Source organism: Scyliorhinus canicula, chromosome 28 (assembly GCF_902713615.1).
Source record: "Scyliorhinus canicula chromosome 28, sScyCan1.1, whole genome shotgun sequence".
Classification (NCBI taxonomy): domain Eukaryota; kingdom Metazoa; phylum Chordata; class Chondrichthyes; order Carcharhiniformes; family Scyliorhinidae; genus Scyliorhinus; species Scyliorhinus canicula.
In genome coordinates, this window is record NC_052173.1 from 9,461,343 (window position 1) to 9,480,873 (window position 19,531).

Sequence of the window (19,531 nt, forward strand, 5' to 3'; positions counted from 1 at the left end):
GACGCTCCACAGGCAGAGGCGTTGGTGATGACGACGCTCCACAGGCAGTGGGGTCGGCGATGACGGTGCTTCACAGACAGTGGGGTCGGCGATGACGATGCTCCACAGGCAGTGGGGTCGGCGATGACGGTGCTTCACAGGCAGAGGGGTCGGCGATGACGACGCTCCACAGACAGTGGGGTCGGCGATGACGGTGCTTCACAGACAGTGGGGTCGGCGATGACGGTGCTTCACAGGCAGTGGGGTCGGCGATGACGGTGCTTCACAGGCAGAGGGGTCGGCGATGACGACGCTCCACAGGCAGTGGGGTCGGCGATGACGACGCTCCACAGGCAGAGGCGTTGGTGATGACGGTGCTCCACAGGCAGTGGGGTCGGCGATGACGGTGCTCCACAGGTAGTGGGGTCGGCGATGACGGTGCTCCACAGGCAGAGGCGTTGGCAATGACGATGCTCCACAGGCAGTGGGGTCGGCGATGACGGTGCTCCACAGGCAATGGGATCGGCGATGACAACGCTCCACAGGCAGAGGCGTTGGTGATGACAACGCTCCACAGGCAGAGGCGTTGGTGATGACAACGCTCCACAGGCAGAGGCGTCGGTGATGACGGTGCTCCACAGGCAGAGGCGTTGGTGATGACAACGCTCCACGGGCAAAGGCGTTGGTGATGACGGTGCTCCACGGGCAGTGGGGTCGGTGATGACGGTGCTCCACAGGCAGAGGGGTCGGTGATGACGGTGCTTCACAGACAGTGGGGTCGGCGATGACGATGCTCCACAGGCAGTGGGGTCGGCGATGACGACGCTCCACAGGCAGTGGGGTCGGCGATGACGACGCTCCACAGGCAGTGGGGTCGGCGATGACGATGCTCCACAGGCAGTGGGGTCGGCGATGACGACGCTCCACAGGCAGTGGGGTCGGCGATGACGGTGCTCCACAGGCAGTGGGGTCGGCGATGACGATGCTCCACAGGCAGTGGGGTCGGCGATGACGGTGCTCCACAGGTAGTGGGGTCGGCGATGACGATGCTCCACAGGCAGTGGGGTCGGCGATGACGACGCTCCACAGGCAGTGGGGTCGGTGATGACGATGCTCCACAGGCAGAGGCGTTGGTGATGACGATGCTCCACAGGCAGAGGCGTTGGCGATGACGATGCTCCACGGGCAGTGGGGTCGGCGATGACGGTGCTCCACAGGTAGTGGGGTCGGCGATGACGGTGCTCCACAGGCAGAGGCGTTGGTGATGACAACGCTCCACAGGCAGTGGGGTCGGCGATGACGATGCTCCACGGGCAGTGGGGTCGGCGATGACGACGCTCCACAGGCAGTGGGGGCGGTGATGACGGCGCTCCACAGGCAGAGGCGTTGGTGATGACGACGCTCCACAGGTAGTGGGGTCGGCGATGACGATGCTCCACAGACAGTGGGGTCGGCGATGACGATGCTCCACAGACAGTGGGGTCGGCGATGACGATGCTCCACGGGCAGAGGGGTCGGTGATGCCGATGCTCCACAGGCAGTGGGGTCGGTGATGACGGTGCTCCACAGGCAGTGGGGTCGGCGATGACGACGCTCCACAGGCAGTGGGGTCGGCGATGACGATGCTCCACAGGCAGTGGGGTCGGCGATGACGGTGCTTCACAGACAGTGGGGTCGGCGATGACGGTGCTCGACAGGCAGTGGGGTCGGCGATGACGATGCTCCACAGGCAGTGGGGTTGGCGATGACGATGCTCCACAGGCAGTGGGGTCGGCGATGACGGTGCTCCACAGGCAGTGGGGTCGGCGATGACGATGCTCCACAGGCAGAGGCGTTGGTGATGACGATGCTCCACAGGCAGAGGCGTTGGTGATGACGATGCTCCACAGGCAGTGGGGTCGGCGATGACGATGCTCCACAGGCAGTGGGGTCGGCGATGACGATGCTCCACAGGCAGAGGCGTTGGTGATGACGATGCTCCACAGGCAGAGGCGTTGGTGATGACGATGCTCCACAGGCAGTGGGGTCGGCGATGACGATGCTCCACAGGCAGTGGGGTCGGCGATGACGATGCTCCACAGGCAGTGGGGTCGGCGATGACGATGCTCCACAGGCAGTGGGGTCGGCGATGACGGTGCTCGACAGGCAGAGGCGTTGGTGATGACGATGCTCCACAGGCAGAGGCGTTGGCGATGACAATGCTCCACAGGCAGTGGGGGCAGTGATGACGGTGCTCCACAGGCAGTGGGGGCGGCGATGACGACGCTCCACAGGCAGTGGGGTCGGCGATGACGATGCTCCACAGGCAGTGGGGTCGGCGATGACGATGCTCCACAGGCAGTGGGGTTGGCGATGACGATGCTCCACAGGTAGTGGGGTCGGCGATGACGATGCTCCACAGGCAGTGGGGTCGGCGATGACGATGCTCCACAGGCAGAGGCGTTGGCGATGACGATGCTCCACAGGCAGTGGGGTCGGTGATGACGATGCTCCACAGGCAGAGGCGTTGGCGATGACGATGCTCCACAGGCAGTGGGGTCGGCGATGACAACGCTCCACAGGCAGTGGGGGCGGCGATGATGGTGCTCCACAGGCAGTAGGGTCGGCGATGACAACGCTCCACAGGCCTCCCAACAGTTATGGGCCCAACGTGTCCATTCCCTTTGCAAGAAACAAAAACATCCCGCTTGCCTTCCTAATCACTTGTAGCTGTTAACGTCTTGCGATTCATGTACCAGGACATCTAGATCGTTCTGTAATCTCTCATTAAATTATATTCAGCTTTTCTATTCATCCTGCCAAATTAACAACTTTATTTTTTCTCATATTATACTCCAATCTGCCAATTTTTTGCCAATTCACTCGTCCTGTCTATATCCTTTTGCAGACTCTGCCTCCTTGCCTCCCTACCTATCTTGGTGTTGTCTACAAATTTAGCATCATGCATTTGGTCCCTTCATTGAAACAGTAGTCGTGGGCCCCTCACTTATCCCTGTGGCACACCACTAGTTACAGCTTGTTAACCCCTAAAAATATCCATTTTACCTACTCCCTGCTTCCTGTTAGCTACCAAATGCTTTCTCCTTGTTAAAATATTGCCCTCAACACTATTAGCTCTTGGCTTGTGTACCAATCTTTGATGTTGCACCTTATGAAATGCCTCTTGTGGGCAGCACGGTGGCGCAGTGGTTATCCCTGCTGCCTCACGGCGCCGAGGCCCCAGGTTCGATCCCGGCTCTGGGTCACTGTCCGTGTGGAGTTTGCACATTCTCCCCGTGTCTGTGTGGGTTTAGCTCCCACAACCCAAAGATGTGCAGGGTAGGTGGATTGGCCACACTAAATTGCCCCTTAATTGGAAAAAATGAATTGGGTACTCAAAATTTATTTTTTAAAAATGAAATGCCTCTTGTGCGTGAATGCATAACTAGGGTGGCATTGTTTTTAAATTAGAGGTTGTTGCCAACGCGATGGGCCCAATGTCCTCTTTCTGCACGGGCAGCATGGTAACACAGTGGCTAGCACAGTGGCTTCACAGCGCCATGGTCCCAGGTGCGATTCCCCCGCTGGGTCACTGTCTGTGCAGAGTTTGCACGTTCCCCTCGTGTCTGCGTGGGTTTCCTCCGGGTGCTCCGGTTTCCTCCCACAGTCCAAAGATGTGCGGGTTAGGTGGATTGGCCATGATAAATTGCCCTTAGTGTCCAAAAAGGTTCGGAGGGGTTATTGGGTTACGGGGATAGGGGGATAGGGGGGAAGTGAGGGCTTAAGTGGGTCGGTGTAGACTCGATGGGCCGAATGGCCTCCTTCTGCACTGTATGTTCTGTTTTCAAATATAGACGAGAGAGAAATTCGGGTGAAGTGACTGTTACAGGGTATGGTACAGAATACCTACAGTACAGAAAGAGGACATTCGGCCCATCGCGTCGGCAATGACCTTCTGAAAGAGCCCCCATTCCCCCACCCTACCCCAATAACCCAGTAACTCCACCAAACTATTAGACACTAAGGGGCAATTGATCATGGCCAATCCACCTAATCTGCACATCTTTGGACTTGTGGGAGGAAACCCACGCAGACACTGGGAGAACGTGCAAACTCCAGCGTCACCCAAGGCCGGAATTGAACCCAGGACCCTGGAGCTGTGAGGCAGTAGTGCTAACAGCTCCAGGGTCCCAGGTTCGATTCCTGGCGGCTTGGGTCACTATCTGTGTGGAGTCTGCACGTTCTCCCCGTGTCTGCGTGGGTTTCCTCCGGGTGCTCCGGTTTCCTCCCACAAGTCCCGAAAGACGTGCTGTTAGGTGAATTGGACATTCTGAATTCTCCCTCTGTGACCCGAACAGGCGCCGGAATGTGGCGACTAGGGGCTTTTCACAGTAACTTCATTGCAGTGTTAATGTGAGCCTACTCGTGACAATAATGATTATTAACCACTATGCCACCGTGCTGCCCAAGGAACACCCTAGCTAAACTGGAGTCAATAGGAATCAGGGGGAAACTCTCCGCTGGTTGGAGTCATGCCTGGCTGAAAGGAGGATGGTAGTGGTGATCGGAGGTCAATCATCTCAATCCCAGGACATCGCTGCAGGAGTTCCTCAGGGTAGTGCCCTAGACCCGACCATCTTCAGCTGCTTCATCAATGACCTTCCTTCCATCATAAGGTCAGAAGTGGGGATGTTTGCAGATGACTGGACAATGTTCAGCACCATTCGCAACTCAGATAATGAAGCAGTCCATGTGCAAATGCGGCAAGACCTGGACAATATCCAGGCTTGGGCTGACAAGTGGCAAGTTACATTCGAGCCATACAAGTGCCAGGCATGCCCATCTCCAACAAGAGAGAATCAAACCATCGCCCCTTGACAATCAATGGCATTACCATCACTAAAGCTATTACAATGCTTTAATTGTGTCTCTGGTCTTTTAAACCAGGATTCTTTTTAAAACACCTGACTGTAGCAGTCATTCAGACACAAACTCAGGTTTTCAACTGTTACTGCACCAAAAACAATACATCTGAAATACCAACATCATCACCACACAAAACGGACGAGAGGAATACACGTTTACAATTAAATCATCAGCATGTACTAAACCCTGAGTATTAAAGAGACATCATACCTGGATAAATACAGAGGTTCTCTTTGAAGGGTCCCAAAGAAACTCCACTGTGTTTAGTTGTGTTGGATTTGCTCTGGGGTCAACAATCCCGACTGATAATGGGATATCTGGGGGGAAAAAAGCAGGAATTATTATAGAAACCTACAAATTCAAATTGAACCACTGTTCATCAGGATACTATCCCAAGTATTTTTATATGCATTTGGTGATACTGCCTCGTCGAAACGCAGCAAATGTTGCATTCGATGGTTCACCACCTGGTTATCTGGATCCACACCAACTGGTGAAGTCAAAACTATTTATTGCTGAGTTTACAGATGATGGCAACACTCCTCATCCACACCCAGTATCCCAACCATCCCCTATTTGTGTTCAAATGCTCACCACCCGTTTCCCTCAAAGTAATCGACAATGTAATCATTAAGGGTTTATTATATCAATGCAATTGATACGGCATTGAAACAACTTGTGCTGCGAGATTGCCCCCTCGCCCTTAGTTCTGCCTGTTCATTTGAATGCTTTCCAGAGAGCGAGAAAGTCATTCAACAAGGCAGATGTCTCAAAAAATTCAGAGAGCTCCAAAGACTGGTTCAGACTTCAGAGGTTTGTAAATATGCAAGCTTAGACATTAAGCAGAAGACGACGGAGTAACCTTCAGTCAACAATCTTATTTGGAAATCGTTAACTAGCAGAGCGATAAGACACATTCGGGCATCACAGAAAGGTAATCCTACATCTGAAGAAACAAAGCAGTTAGAAAGCTTGATTGGGCAGCTGAATTGACTATGCGCCCAGGTGCCAATTTTGACATGCTGGCACTAAATGCCGTTCTGAAACACACTGCAAGTCGGGATCTTTTACGGGCAAATAAAACATCGAAGTGTAATTGGGAGAAATGGTCACTCAGGTTTCCCACCTTGGGAGATCAAAAAGACAAGCTATGAAATTAGTCCTTTTTGGTGACGCTTCTCATGCCAATCATCCGCATTCAAGTACAGTCGTTTTCACAATATTTCTGGTGGGTGAAAATGGAAAATGTTGTTCCTTGGCCTGGGAAGCAAAGAAAATAAAAAGAGTGGTTCAAAGTACTTTAGCTGCAGAAACATTGGCTCTGGTAGAAGCAATAAAAATGGGATTTATTTATCGAATATTTTAGGGAAATTCTATACCGGCAGGGGTGGAGAATCTTATACAGGTCATTCCTTATGGAATAACGTATGTTCGACAAAAAGTGCAACTTGGAGACAAGTAAAAAATGGACCTTAATGTTAAAGAGATGCTGGAGAGAAAAATAAATCTCAGGGATAAAATAGGTTGTGCACTATGGTGGCAACCATGGAGTGAGTGGTCACATTTCGTGGTTCTCGCTCGTGGCGGTTTTTTCGGACCTTTTCCCCGGTTAACGGGTGGATGTGAGGTGGAATATAGGTACAGGAGAGTGAGTGGAAGAGATTGACCCTCTGGTGTATGGAGCTGAGAGCCAGAAGCGGTCAAAAAGTGGGAATCAGTCGGTTGGAGTTGATGCGGCACCTGCAACACACGTGGAGATGGAGAAGGGGCAGGGAGCGGCCCTGCCGGCTCAGAGGTCGACGGACCAGCTGGTGAGCTTCTTGAACAAGAAGTTTACCCAGCAGCGGAAGGAGAGTCTGGAGGACCTTGCCCGGGCAGTGCATTCGATCAGGGCGGTGGTCGATCGAGTGAAAGTGAAGCCGGCGGCCCAGGGTCAGGCGATTCAGAAGATGGAGGAGGTGGCGAGGGAACACGAGGAGCAGTTCACCTCAATGGCAGCAGAGATGGAGCTGATGTGCGATCAGCAGAAGCGGCTTCAGGAGAAGGTCGGGGACCTAGAGAACCGGTCATGCAGGCAGAACATTAGGATCATGGGCCTACCGAACGGCCACACGTGCGCAGCTCCATTCTTCGGCCTTTCTTCTGCACATGGGCAGAAGTAAAAAGAAGCAAAATGAAGTGAATCTGGAGGCCTGACAGTCTGGAACTGGAGGCGTTTCATGGAACAGGACATGGGGAGGGGGATGCGGAGAGATCCCAAACCAAGGTGGTGGTTCCAAACAAGGGAGTGGAACAGAAAGAGGTCCCAGAAGATAGTCAAGGGCACAGATTGGAAACCAATCCTGTTAAGTGAGGTTGAGAGAAAGGAGCAGAGGAAAACTGCGGAGTCTGCAGGTTCTCCCGTGTCTGCGTGGGTTTCCTCCGGGTGCTCCGGTTTCCTCCCACAGTCCAAAGACATGCAGGTTAGGTGAATTGGCCATGATAAATTGCCCTTAGTGAGCAAAAAGGTTAGGTGGGGTTATTGGGATAGGAAGTGAGGGCTTAAGTGGTCCGGTGCAGACTCGATGTGCCAAATGGCCTCCTTCTGCACTGTATGTTCCATGTTCTAAAAGGCTCCAGGTTGAAGAAAGAGCTGCAGGAAGCAGACTTGGAACTGAAGTGGGCTCAAGAGAAGCCCAGATGATCAGAGAGGGCAGCCAGGTGTCTTCATGCTGCAGGCCATAAGGGCAAAGGTATCCTTTGCAGCAGTTGTGCTTAGGACGGCCAAAGATCTGAAAGTGTGCTTGGGAGGTGATGCGTCAAAGTGTACTCGATGATTCAGGGGAAAGGAATCTTGGAAGGTCAGACTGAAACCCTGGGGGTAATCTTTGTTGAAGCGTTCAGAGTGGCAGCACCGTTTGGAGAGAATTCCAAGGAGAGTTCTTCAAACGTGGAGAAACCCTCACGAGAAGGACAGAGTTTTAGTGAGACCAATTGGTTCACGGTGAAACAAACATCTGGGCAGGTTACTGAGATATCCATGGAATCTGATTTAGTCACATCTGGCATTGCCCTGAGTGTGTCTGGTGCACCTGACCACAGGTTGCCAGGTGGTTCACAGATACCATGAATATTAGAGTACGAGATAGATGTGGTAAATTGACTTTTCCGGTCGTAACCTCGGCTGGGATTGTAATAGCATATCAACAGACCTCTGGGGCACTGGGTGAGGGAGGCAGCATATATTCCTGATGCTGCATTTTGTAATTAAACCAAGTATTAAGAAAAAGATTGGCATCTGGTTTCCTACTTCACCAGGTTTCAGGGAATTAACACCAAACACCATTCAGCAACTCAGGGAAGCGGCCTAGCTATTCTCAAACATTGCTCGCATATTTTTTTCTTAGGATGAATTTGAATATGCCCTGGGATAATCTGACATCAAACAATCCCTTCTAGGAGAGAGAGAGACAAGCCTCTGATCAACACCTACTGCGCTCGTGTGGATACTGCATTGACACACATACATTATGCACCATCGAAGAAGCCCTCCAGTGGCAAACAGGAGGAAGATCATCATCCAGTAAAGGCGGCAGAAGAGGATTCTGGGAGACGTCAACTCGGTCACCTCGACTGTACTGTGGGTAACCGAAGAACTGGTGTCAAGGAGCGGTTTAAGCCCGAAACACTACATGAGTGTTTCCCTCCCTCCCTCCTCCTTGAACCAAAAAAGGCACTGTGAGGAGGACGAGCAAGGGTAAAGAAGGATATCATGGCCAGTAGATTGATTCTGGGAGAAGTCAACTCAGTCACCTCGACCAGCAGGTAAGTGATTGTCTGGTGACTGGTAAGTAGTTTTTCTTTTCTTTTTTCTCTTGGCACTGTAGTTGTTGCTGTAAGTTAACTTAAGGGTTAAGTCATGGCAGGAGATCCCAGACCCGTGCCATGCTCCTCTTGTGCGATGTGGGAATTCAGGGACACGTCCACTGTCCCTGGCTCCTTCACGTACAGGAAGTGTGTCTAACTGCAGCTACTGTTAGACCGCTTGACGGCTCTGGAGCTTCGGGTGGACTCACTTTTGAGCATGCCGAGAACGGAGTGGATAGCACGTTCAGTGTGTTGGTCACACCACAGTTAAAGAGTACGGAGGGAGATAGGAAACGGGTGACCAAAAGACAAAGCAAGAGTAGGAAGGAAGTGCAGGGGTCTCCTGCGGTCATCTCCTTCCAAAACAGATATACTGTTTTGGATACTGTTGAGGAAGATGGCTCACCAGGGGAAGGTGGCAGCAGCCAGGTTCATGGCACTATGGCTGGCTCTGCTGCACAGGAGGGCAGGAAAAAGAGTGGCAGAGCGATATTGATAGGGGACTCGATCGTAAGGGGAATAGACAGGGTGAAAGGGTGAAGGGTGTCTCGGAATGGCTGCAGGACATTCTGGAGGGGGAGGGTGAACAGTCAGCTGTCGTGGTGCATAGAGGCACCAAAGATATCGGTAAAAAACATGATGACGTCCTAAAGCTGAATTTAGGGAGTTAGGAGTTAAACTAAAAATTAGGACCTCAAAGATAGTAATATCAGCATTGCTACCAGTGCCACGTGCTAGTCAATAGGAATGACTACGTGGCTTGAAGGATGGGGCACGAGGGATTCAAATTCCTGGAACATTGGAACCAGTTCTGGGGGAGGTGGGACCAGTACAAACCAGACGGTCTGCACCTGGGCAGGACTGGAACCAATGTCTTAGGGGGAGTGTTTGCTAGCGCTGTTGGGGAGGGTTTAAACTAATGTGGCAGGGGGGGGGTGGTGAACCGATGCAGGAAGTCGGAGGGAAGTAAAGTGGGGACAGAAACAAAAGGCAGTAAGGGGAAAGTGAAAGGCAGAGAAACCAAAGACAAAAATCAAAAAGGGCCACAGTACAGACACTGTGGAGAACTCAGCAAAAGGGTCCAGTAAGGCTAAGAGAAATAAAAGACGGAGTGCGTACCGGACAAATGGTCTGAGAAAGCAGAGTAGAGAGCAAGGGAAGTCCAGACTAAACTGCGTTTATTTCAATGCAAGAGGCCTGACGGGCAAGGCAGATTAACTCAGGGCATGGATGGGTACACAGGACTGGGATATTATAGCTATTACTGAAACATGGCTGGGGGGGGGGGGGGGGGGGACTGGTGGCTCAATGTTCCGGGGTACAGATGCTATAGGAAAGATAGAACAGGAGGCAAGAGGAGTAGATGTTGAGTTTTTGATTAGGGAGAATATCACGGCAGTACAGAGAGAGGATATATCCGAGGGTTGGCCCATTGAGTCTATATGGGTTGAACTGAAAAATAAGAAGGGTGAGATTGCTTTGATAGGATTGTACTATAGGCCCCAAATAGTCAGCGGGAAATCGAGAAGCAAATATGTAAGGAGATTACAGATAGCTGCCGGAAAAATAGGGTGGTGATAGTTGGGGGACATTAACTTTCCCAACATCAACTGGGACAGCCATAGCACTATGGGTTTGGATGGGGAGAAATTTGTCACGTGTATTCAGGAAGAATTCCTCATTCACTATGTGGATGGCCCAACTACAGAGGGGACAAAACTTAACCTCCTCTTGGGGAATAAGGAAGGGCAGGTGACAGAAGTGAGGGGTCACTTTGGGACCAATGACCATAATTCCATTAATTTTAAGATAGCTATGGAGAATGATAGTTCTGGCCAAAAGTTAAAGTTCTAAATTGGGGTACGGCCAACTTCGAGTGTATTAGGCGGGGACTTTCAAAAGTTGATTGGGAGAAGTCTGCTTACTGGCAAGGGGACAGCTGGTAAGTGGGAGGCTTTCAAAAGGGTGTTAATTATGGTTCAGGGTGAGCACATTCCTGAGGAGGGAACCCTGGATAACTCAGGATATTGAGGCCATGGTCAAAAGGAAGAAGGAGGCATATAACATGCATAGGCAGCTGGGATCAAATGGATCCCTTGAAGAGCATAGGGCTTGTCGGAGTAGAATTAAGAGAGAAATCAGGAGGGCAAAAAGGAGACATGAGATTGCTTCAGCAGATACGGCAAAGGAACTTTTACCGATACATAAAGGGCAAAAGAGTGACTAGGGAGAGGGTAGAGCCTCTTGTGGATCTACAAGGACATCTATGTGCGATCCACAAGTGATAGGCGAGATCCGAAATGAATATTTCTCATCAGTATTTACTGTTGAAAAAGGCATGGATGTTAGGGAACTTGAGGAGATAAATAGTGATATCTTGAGGAGTATAAATATTACAGAGAAGGAGGGGCTGGAAGTCTTAAAGCACATCAAAGTAGATAAACCCCCAGGACCTGATGAAATGTATCCCAGGACGTTGTGGGAGGCTGGGGAGGAAATTGCGGGTCCCCGAGCGGAGGTATTTGAATCATCGACAGCCACAGGTGAGGTGCCTGTAGCAAATGTTGTGCCCTTGTTTAAGAAGGGCTGCAGGGAAAAGCCAGGGAACTACAGACCAGTGAGCCTAACACCTGTGGTGGGTAAGCTGTTCGAAGATATTCTGCAAGATGGGATCTACAGGCATTTCGAGAGTCAAGGGCTAATTAGGGACAGTCAGCATGGCTTTGTGAGTGGAAAATCATATCTCACGAATTTGATTGAGTTTTTTGAAGGAATAACCAGGAAGGTAGATGAGGGCTGTGCCGCCGTCATAGTCGACATGGACTTTCGCAAGGTCTTTGGCAAGGTACCGCATGGTAGGTTGTTGCAAAAGGTTAAATCTCACAGGATCCAGTGTGAGGAAGCCAATTGGATACAAAATTAGCTTGGCAACTCAAAACCAAAGCGTGTTTGTGGAGGATTGTTTTTCAAACTGGAGGCCTGTGACAAGCGGTGTGCCTCAGGGATCGGTGCTGGGTCCACTATTATTTATTATATATATATTAATGACTTGGATGAGAGTGTAAGAGGCATGGTTAGTAGGTTTGCAGATGACACCAAGATTGGTGGCATAGTGGACAGTTGACCAGTAGGGGCTGGTTTAGCACAGGGCTAAATCGCTTGCTTTGAAAGCAGACCAAGGCAGGCCAGCAGCATGGTTCAATTCCCGTACCAGCCTCCCCAAACAGGCGCCGGAATGTGACGACTGGGGGCTTTTCATAGTAACTTCATTTGAAGCCTACTTGTGACAATAAGTGATTTTCATTTCATTTCATTTCAGTGAAGGTGGTTATATAACGGGTTTGAATCCCGGCCCTGGGTCACTGTCCGTATGGAGTTTGCACATTCTCCCCGTGTCTGCATGGGTTTCACCCCCAAAACCCAAAGATGTGCAGGTTCGGTGGATTGGCCATGCTAAATTGTCCCTTAATTGGAAAAAAAAATAATTGGGTACTCTAAATATATATTTAAAAAAAGATTATATAAGATTGCAACAGGATCTTGACCAATTGGGCCAGTGGGCCGATGAGTGGCAGACGGAAGTTTAATTTAGATAAATGTGAGGTGATACATTTTGGTAGATCGAATCGGGGCAGGACCTACTCAGTTGCTGGTAGGGAGTTTAGGCGAGTGTTATGGACCAGGGTTGAGAGAACTCCAAAGTATATCATAGAGATCACCTGACCCACGACGTTTACTAGATCGTGGTATGGGGAGCACACGGCTAACTCTACAGGTGTGGTACAGCAGAAATGGAAAAGTATTTTTTAAAGCAAAACAATGTTTATTCTATGAACTCAGTTAACCTTTTTAAAACATAGTGAACATTTTAGAAACCATCAATTCAAATACAACCCCCAAAGAATATAACACTAAGTAATCCTTAAATTTTCCTTTTAACATCCAAAAGACAAAAAACCTTTTTACAGACACACATGAGGTTTAAATTCTCTACTGAGAGCAGTTATCACTCTGAATTCACCAAATGATCTGGAGATAGTCTTTAGATGGCAGAGAGATCAGAATTACGCCTTCTTTGGCTGGCTGCAGCTCCAACACGAAAACAAAACTAAAAAAGACAGACACACCCAAGCTTTTCCTCAAAGCGAAACTAAGAGCCAGAGTTCAGCTCCACCCACACTCTGACATCACTGCAGCCACTTGAGCAGACAAACATTTCTTAAAGTGATATTCCCATGACACGAGTTACAGAACAAAGATCTAGTAGTACAGGTTCATAGCTCCTTGAAAGTGGAGTCACAGGTGGACAGGGTGGTGAAAAAGACATTCAGCATACTATGTTTTGTTGGTCAGAATATTGAATACAGGATTTGGGACGTCTTGCTGAAGTTGTACAAGACATTGGTACGGTCACACTTGGAATACTGTGTAGCACATTGGTTAGCACTGTTGCTTCACAGCACCAGGGTCTCGGGTTCGATTCCCAGTCTGTGCGGAGTCTGCACGTTCTCCCCGTGGGCTTCCTCCGGGTGCTCCGGTTTCCTCCCATAAGTCCCGAAAGACGTGGTGTTACGCGAATTGGACATTATGAATTATCCCTCAGTGTACCCGAACAAGTACCGGAATGTGGCGACTCGGGTCTTTTCATAGTAACTTCATTGCAGTGCTAATGTAAGCCTACTTGTGACAATAAAGATTATTATTATAGAAAGGATATTATTAAACTGGAAGGTGTGGAGAAAAGATTTACTAGGATGCTACTGCGACTTATAAGCAGAGCTGGATAGGCTGGGACTTTTTAGCCTGGAGCGTAGGAAGTTTAAGGGTGATCTTATAGAGGTCTATAAAATAATGAGGAGCATAGAAAAGGTCAACATCTTTTCCCAAAGGTAGGGGGTCTAAAACTAGACGGCACAGGTTTAAGGTGAGAGGGGAGAGGTACAAAAGAGACCAGAGGGGGAACTTTCTTCACACAAGAGGGTGGTGAGGGTCTGGAATGGGCTGCCAGAGGCAGTGGTAGAGGCGGTTACAATTTTGTCCTTTGAAAAACAGTTAGACAGTTACATGGGCAGGGTGGGTATAGAGGGATATGGGCCAGATGCGTGCAATTGGGACTAGCTTAGTGGTAAAAACTGGCATGGACAAGCTGGGCCGATGGGCCTGTATTCATGGTGTAAATATCTATGACTCTCTGGCACAATCACCACAAATGTTTCCATGATAGCAAATTATTTTTGTGAGGGGATAGTTCATTTGGTGTTAAAAGTCTTCCACAGGTTATCAAGGCAATAATTAGCTCAGGGTCAGCATTTGTATAACACTTCAAACTTTTATACATCACATCAACCATTAGATTAAATGGCGACTTGGTCTGCAAGTATACAAACCGATGCCCGCATGCATGGACTGCGCTTAATTGACACCTGCAATCAACGAACCTAAATCTAGGATCCTGTCCCCCGGACGGTTCCACCTCCATCCTTCCAACTGTTGGTGCTCAGTGTACTGTAGACGCCGGTCGTGAAATACCACTCGGATAATACTCTGGAGGACAGAAAGACAAAACAGCTGCGTCAGAAATTATTTTTTTTTTAATAAATTTAGATTACCCAATTATTTTTTCCAATTAAGGGGCAATTTAGCGTGGCCAATCCACCTACTCTGCACATTTTTGGGTTGTGGGGGTGAAACCCACGCAGACACGGGGAGAATGTCGTCAGAAATTATTACCTCAATTGCTCAGTTTACAATTAGATGTAAAAATAAAAGTAATAATGAGGCTATTTCAACAACATCATCGCAATGAATTATATGTGCACTGACTTATTTTTGAAGATTTGGAAACCATATTCCAAATGAGCAAAAGAATGCTGCAAAAGCTAATATAGCAGAAATAATTAGACAGAGGTTAAATTTTCTTCCACTGTAAAAACTGCGTCTCGGCACTGTTCACCGGGTTAGTGCCTCCTTACGCACATCACCTTTAATATCTGCATTAGTTATAAATCAGAGAAAATCTTCTCACTCAAACCCGATTGCAAAAAAGAAAACCATGAGTGATCCTTGCAGTATAGCATATTCTGCAACACCATCCTCGAGTGTCATGTGGGATCTTGCAGGGAGCTCACCTCTTCCAGAAACTTCAAAAAACAACAACCAAAACACTCCATATTCCGAACAAAATATTACATTGCGAGAAGCCATTCCTCTCGGACCCCCAACAATTTCTTTGCCCACACACTCCTTTTTAGTGAAACTAAACTAAAAGAATACTTCCATCTGTTCATTCAATTTTTATTACTTCCTCTCTCTCCGCAATTTTTTCTCAGGACGATAATTATCTATGGTGGGTATACCATCTTCAACAGCCGCCTTGTGCAGAATCTCTCAGAATATCTGACGAGCAAAATCCCACATCCACTGCATCGACAAGAGCCGGCCTTCCAAGTATTAGAGCAACCTTTTTATGTTTCCTTAGCTTCCCAAGTTAAGGGGGACAGCTTGCATTTTCAACTTATAAAAAAATGTTATAAAACCACTGCACTTAAAAATCCCACCAGAAAGATTTATTTAATATTTTTTTTTAAATTTCCAATCAAGGGGCAATTTAGCGTGGCCAATCCACCTACCCTGAACATCTTTTGGATTATAGGGGGTGAGACCCATGCAGACATGGGGATAACGTGCAAACTCCACATGCAAAGTGACCTGGGTCTTCTGCGCTGTGAGACAGCAGTGCTAACCACTGCACCACCCCACCCATCAGGAAGATGAGCACGTGAAGCATAACCAAAAACTACTTGCATGTTCATCGCAAAAGGATGGGAATAGAGTGCGCATTTCTCCAGATTTCAGTTTTTTATTAAAAAAAAAAGAGCGGAGTCGGGAGGGAAAAGAGCGCGACCTCTTTGTATCCTCATTTTTTTTTTTACAAACGCATTTTATTCAAACTTGTATCAAAGTAAGTTACAGCAAATAAACACACCGGGAAACATTCTTCCCAACAATCAACTATACAGTTTGTACAGATTTTTAACCCCAAATATCGCCCCAAAGGGTCCGGGTCCAGTCCCTCCTCCACTATCCTGGCTAAGACCGCGAACACACCCGCCCAGAATCTTCCCAATTTTTCACAACACCAAAATATGTGCACATGATTCGCTGGCCCCCGCCCACACCTCTCACACTCATCTGCTACTCCCTGAAAGAACCCACTCATTCTCGCCCGAGTCATATGCACCCTGTGCACCACCTTAAACTGTATCAGGCTCATCCTTGCACAAGAGGAGGTCCCGTTTACCCTTCGCAGTGCCTCACTCCATACTCCCCAATTGATCTCCATTCCAAACTCCGCTTCCCATTTCTCCTTGATCTTTACCACCCGCTCGCCTCCCTGCACCCCCAGCCACTTATATATATCCCCAATTCTTCCCTCCCCTTCCACATCCGGAAGCAGCAGTCGCTCCAGCAGGGTGTATCCCGGCAATCTAGGGAACCCCTTCCAGACCTTTCGTGCAAAGTCCCTAACCTGTAGATACCTGAACTCACTACCCCTCGGCAGCTCTGCCCTCTCCCTTTGCTCCTCCAGACTGGCGAACCCTTCCTTCAAATACCTCACCTTGACCAGCCCCACTTCCCTCCACCTCCTGTATACACTATCCATCCCCCCGGCTCAAACCCATGATTCTCGTACAGCGGCGTTAGCACCGACATCCCTTCCACCCTAAAATGCCTCCTCAGCTGATTCCATATCTTCACCGTGGACTGCACCACTGGGCTCCCTGAATACCTACTCGGAGCCATTGGCAATGCTGCCGTCACCATAGCCCTCAAACTAGACCCCTTACAAGATTCCTCCTCCATCCTAACCCACTCTACCCCTTCTCCTTCCCACCACCGCCGCACCTTGTCCACATTCACCAATAATAATGAAGCAAGTTTGGCTCTATGGCCAGCGTAAACAGCAGCGGCGACAGCGGGCACCCCTGCCTTGTACCCCTGTGTAAGTCAAAGCTTTGTGAGCTCATATCATTCGTCCTCACCCTCGCTCTTGGCGCCACATACAGCAACCGCACCCATGCCACAAATCTCGACCCAAACCCAAACCTTCCCAAAACTTCGAACAAGTACCGCCACTCCACCCAATCAAATGCTTTCTCCGCGTCCATGGACACCACAACCTCCGGTACCAGAGCTCTCGACGGATTCATCACCACATTCAACCGCCGCCTTATATTACTCACGAGCTGTCTGCCCTTCACGAAGGACACAATCCTCCATCCTCCCCGCCAACAACTTAGCCAATACTTTCACATCCGTGTTCACTAGTGATATGGGTCTAAACGACCCACAGTGCACCGGATCCTTCCCTTTTTTGGGGATTAGTGTGATTACTGCCTGCTTCATCGTCTTCCGCAACTCCCCCTTCTCCAGTGCTTCATTAAACGCCCCCAACAGATGTGGTGCCAGGTCCGCCGCAAATTCCTTGTAAAATTCTCCCGGGTACCCATCCGGCCCAGGGGCCTTCCCCGACTTCATACCCCTGATACCATCCAGCACCTCCCTCAGCCCCAGGGGCTCCTCCAACGCCTGCCTCTTTGCTTCCTCCACCTGGGGAAATTCCAGCTCGTCCAGAAACCACCCCATCCTCTCCTCCTGGGTCTGCCTCACAAAGTCCCTGGTAATACTCTCTCTAAATGCCTCATTTATCTTCCCTGGCTCTGACACCACATCCCCAGCCCCAGTCCGGATCTTCAATACTTCCCTGGACGCAGCCTGCCTCCGCAGCTGGTGCGCCAGCATGCGGCTCGCCTTCTCCCCATACTCGTATTGCACCCCTCTTGCCCGATGCAGTTGCCCTACCGCCCTCCCCATTGTCAGCCTGTCAAATTGCCCCTGAAACTTTTTCCTCCTCACCAATCCCTCCACGTTGGGCACCCTCGAATATTCCCTGTCCACCCCCACTATCTTACTCACTGGACGGTCATGTTCCTCCCTCCTTTCCTTATTCGCACGAATCGTAAATGAGATAATTTCACCCCGGGCCACTGCCTTCAGTGCTTCCCAAAAAACGCCCACCGACACCTCCCCAGCAAATCTGTGATATTCTCCCTAACCAGTAGCACAATTCCTCCACCCCTTTTACATCCCCCTCTAACCCGCCTGAAACATCTAAACCCTGGAACGTTTAGCTGCCAATTCTGTCCTTCCCTCAACCAGGTCTCTGTAATGGCAACAACATCATAGTACCAAGTACTAATCCAAGCTCTAAGTTCATCTGCCTTAACCGTTACACTTTCTTGCATGAAAATATCTGCACTTCAGGCCACCAGTCCCGCTGTTTTCAGCAACATCTCCCTGTCTGCTCTTCCTCTGAGCCATACTGGCCATATTCCCTAGTTCTCCCTCAATGCTTTCACCTTCTGACCTACACCAACCCCCCTGCAATACTAGTTTAAACCCTCCCGTGTGACACTAGCAAACCTCGCGGCCAGGATATTTATGCCTCTCCAGTTTAGATGCAACCCGTCCTTCCTATACAGGTCACACCTGCCCCGGAAGAGCTCCCAGTGGTCCAGATAACGGAAACCCTCCCTCCTACACCAGTTGTTTAGCCACATCTTTAGCTGCTCTATCTTCCTATTTCTAGCCTCACTGGCACGTGGCACAGGGAGTTATCCCGAGATTACAACCCTAGAGGTCCTGTCTTTTAACTTTCTGCCTAGCTCCAAGTCTCTTCCACATCCACAGAAGCACCTATCTGTGCCCCTGACTATAGAGTCCCCTATGACTTTTGCTCTTCTGCGCTTTGACCCTTCCTGCTGAACATCATAGCCAGCCGTGGTGCCACTGCTCTGGCTGCTGCTGTTTTCCCCTAATAGGCTACTCTCTCCCCCCCCACCCAAAACAGTATCCAAAGCGGTATACCTGTTCGAGAGGGGGACAACCACAGGGGATTCCTGCACTGACTGCCTGCCCCTTCTGGTGGTCACTCATCTCTCTGCCTGCACCTTGGGTGTGACCACACCTCTATAACTGCTATCTATGACGCTTTCTGCCACCTGCATGCTCCCAAGTGCATCCAACTGCTGCTCCAACCAAACCACGCGGTCAGTAAGGAGCTGCCACTGGTTACACTTGAGGTCATAGCCTCAGGATAAGAGGTAGCAAATTTAAAACAGATTTGCGGAGAAAGTACTTCTCCCAAAGGGTTGTGAATCTGTGGAATTCGCTACCGCAGAGTATCGGTAGATACTGGGACAATGAGTAAATTTGTGGAGGGCAGGGTGGTGGAGTGGAGGGCAGGGTGGTGGAGTGGAGGGCAGGGTGGTGGAGTGGAGGGCAGGGTGGTGGAGTGGAGGGCAGGGTGGTGGAGTGGAGGGCAGGGTGGTGGAGTGGAGGGCAGGGTGGTGGAGTGGAGGGCAGGGTGGTGGAGTGGAGGGCAGGGTGGTGGAGTGGAGGGCAGGGTGGTGGAGTGGAGGGCAGGGTGGTGGAGTGGGGGGCAGGGTGGTGGAGTGGGGGGCAGGGTGGTGGAGTGGGGGGCAGGGTGGTGGAGTGGGGGGCAGGGTGGTGGAGTGGGGGGCAGGGTGGTGGAGTGGGGGGCAGGGTGGTGGAGTGGAGGGCAGGGTGGTGGAGTGGAGGGCAGGGTGGTGGAGTGGAGGGCAGGGTGGTGGAGTGGAGGGCAGGGTGGTGGAGTGGAGGGCAGGGTGGTGGAGTGGAGGGCAGGGTGGTGGAGTGGAGGGCAGGGTGGTGGAGTGGAGGGCAGGGTGGTGGAGTGGAGGGCAGGGTGGTGGAGTGGAGG

General features: G+C 50.2%; 1 protein-coding gene across 2 annotated transcripts in view; it reads right to left on the reverse strand.

Annotated features, from left to right (window-relative positions):
• tfcp2 (transcription factor CP2) overlaps window positions 1-19,531 on the reverse strand; it is a 151,778-nt gene that overhangs the window by 86,938 nt on the left and 45,309 nt on the right. For both annotated transcript variants that reach the window (XM_038786352.1, XM_038786353.1), the window contains exons 4-5: window positions 14,169-14,274; window positions 5,095-5,201 (exon numbers count right to left, since the gene is read on the reverse strand). In XM_038786352.1, coding sequence (XP_038642280.1) covers window positions 5,095-5,201; window positions 14,169-14,274 — 213 coding nt within the window. The remainder of the gene's footprint in view (window positions 1-5,094; window positions 5,202-14,168; window positions 14,275-19,531) is intronic.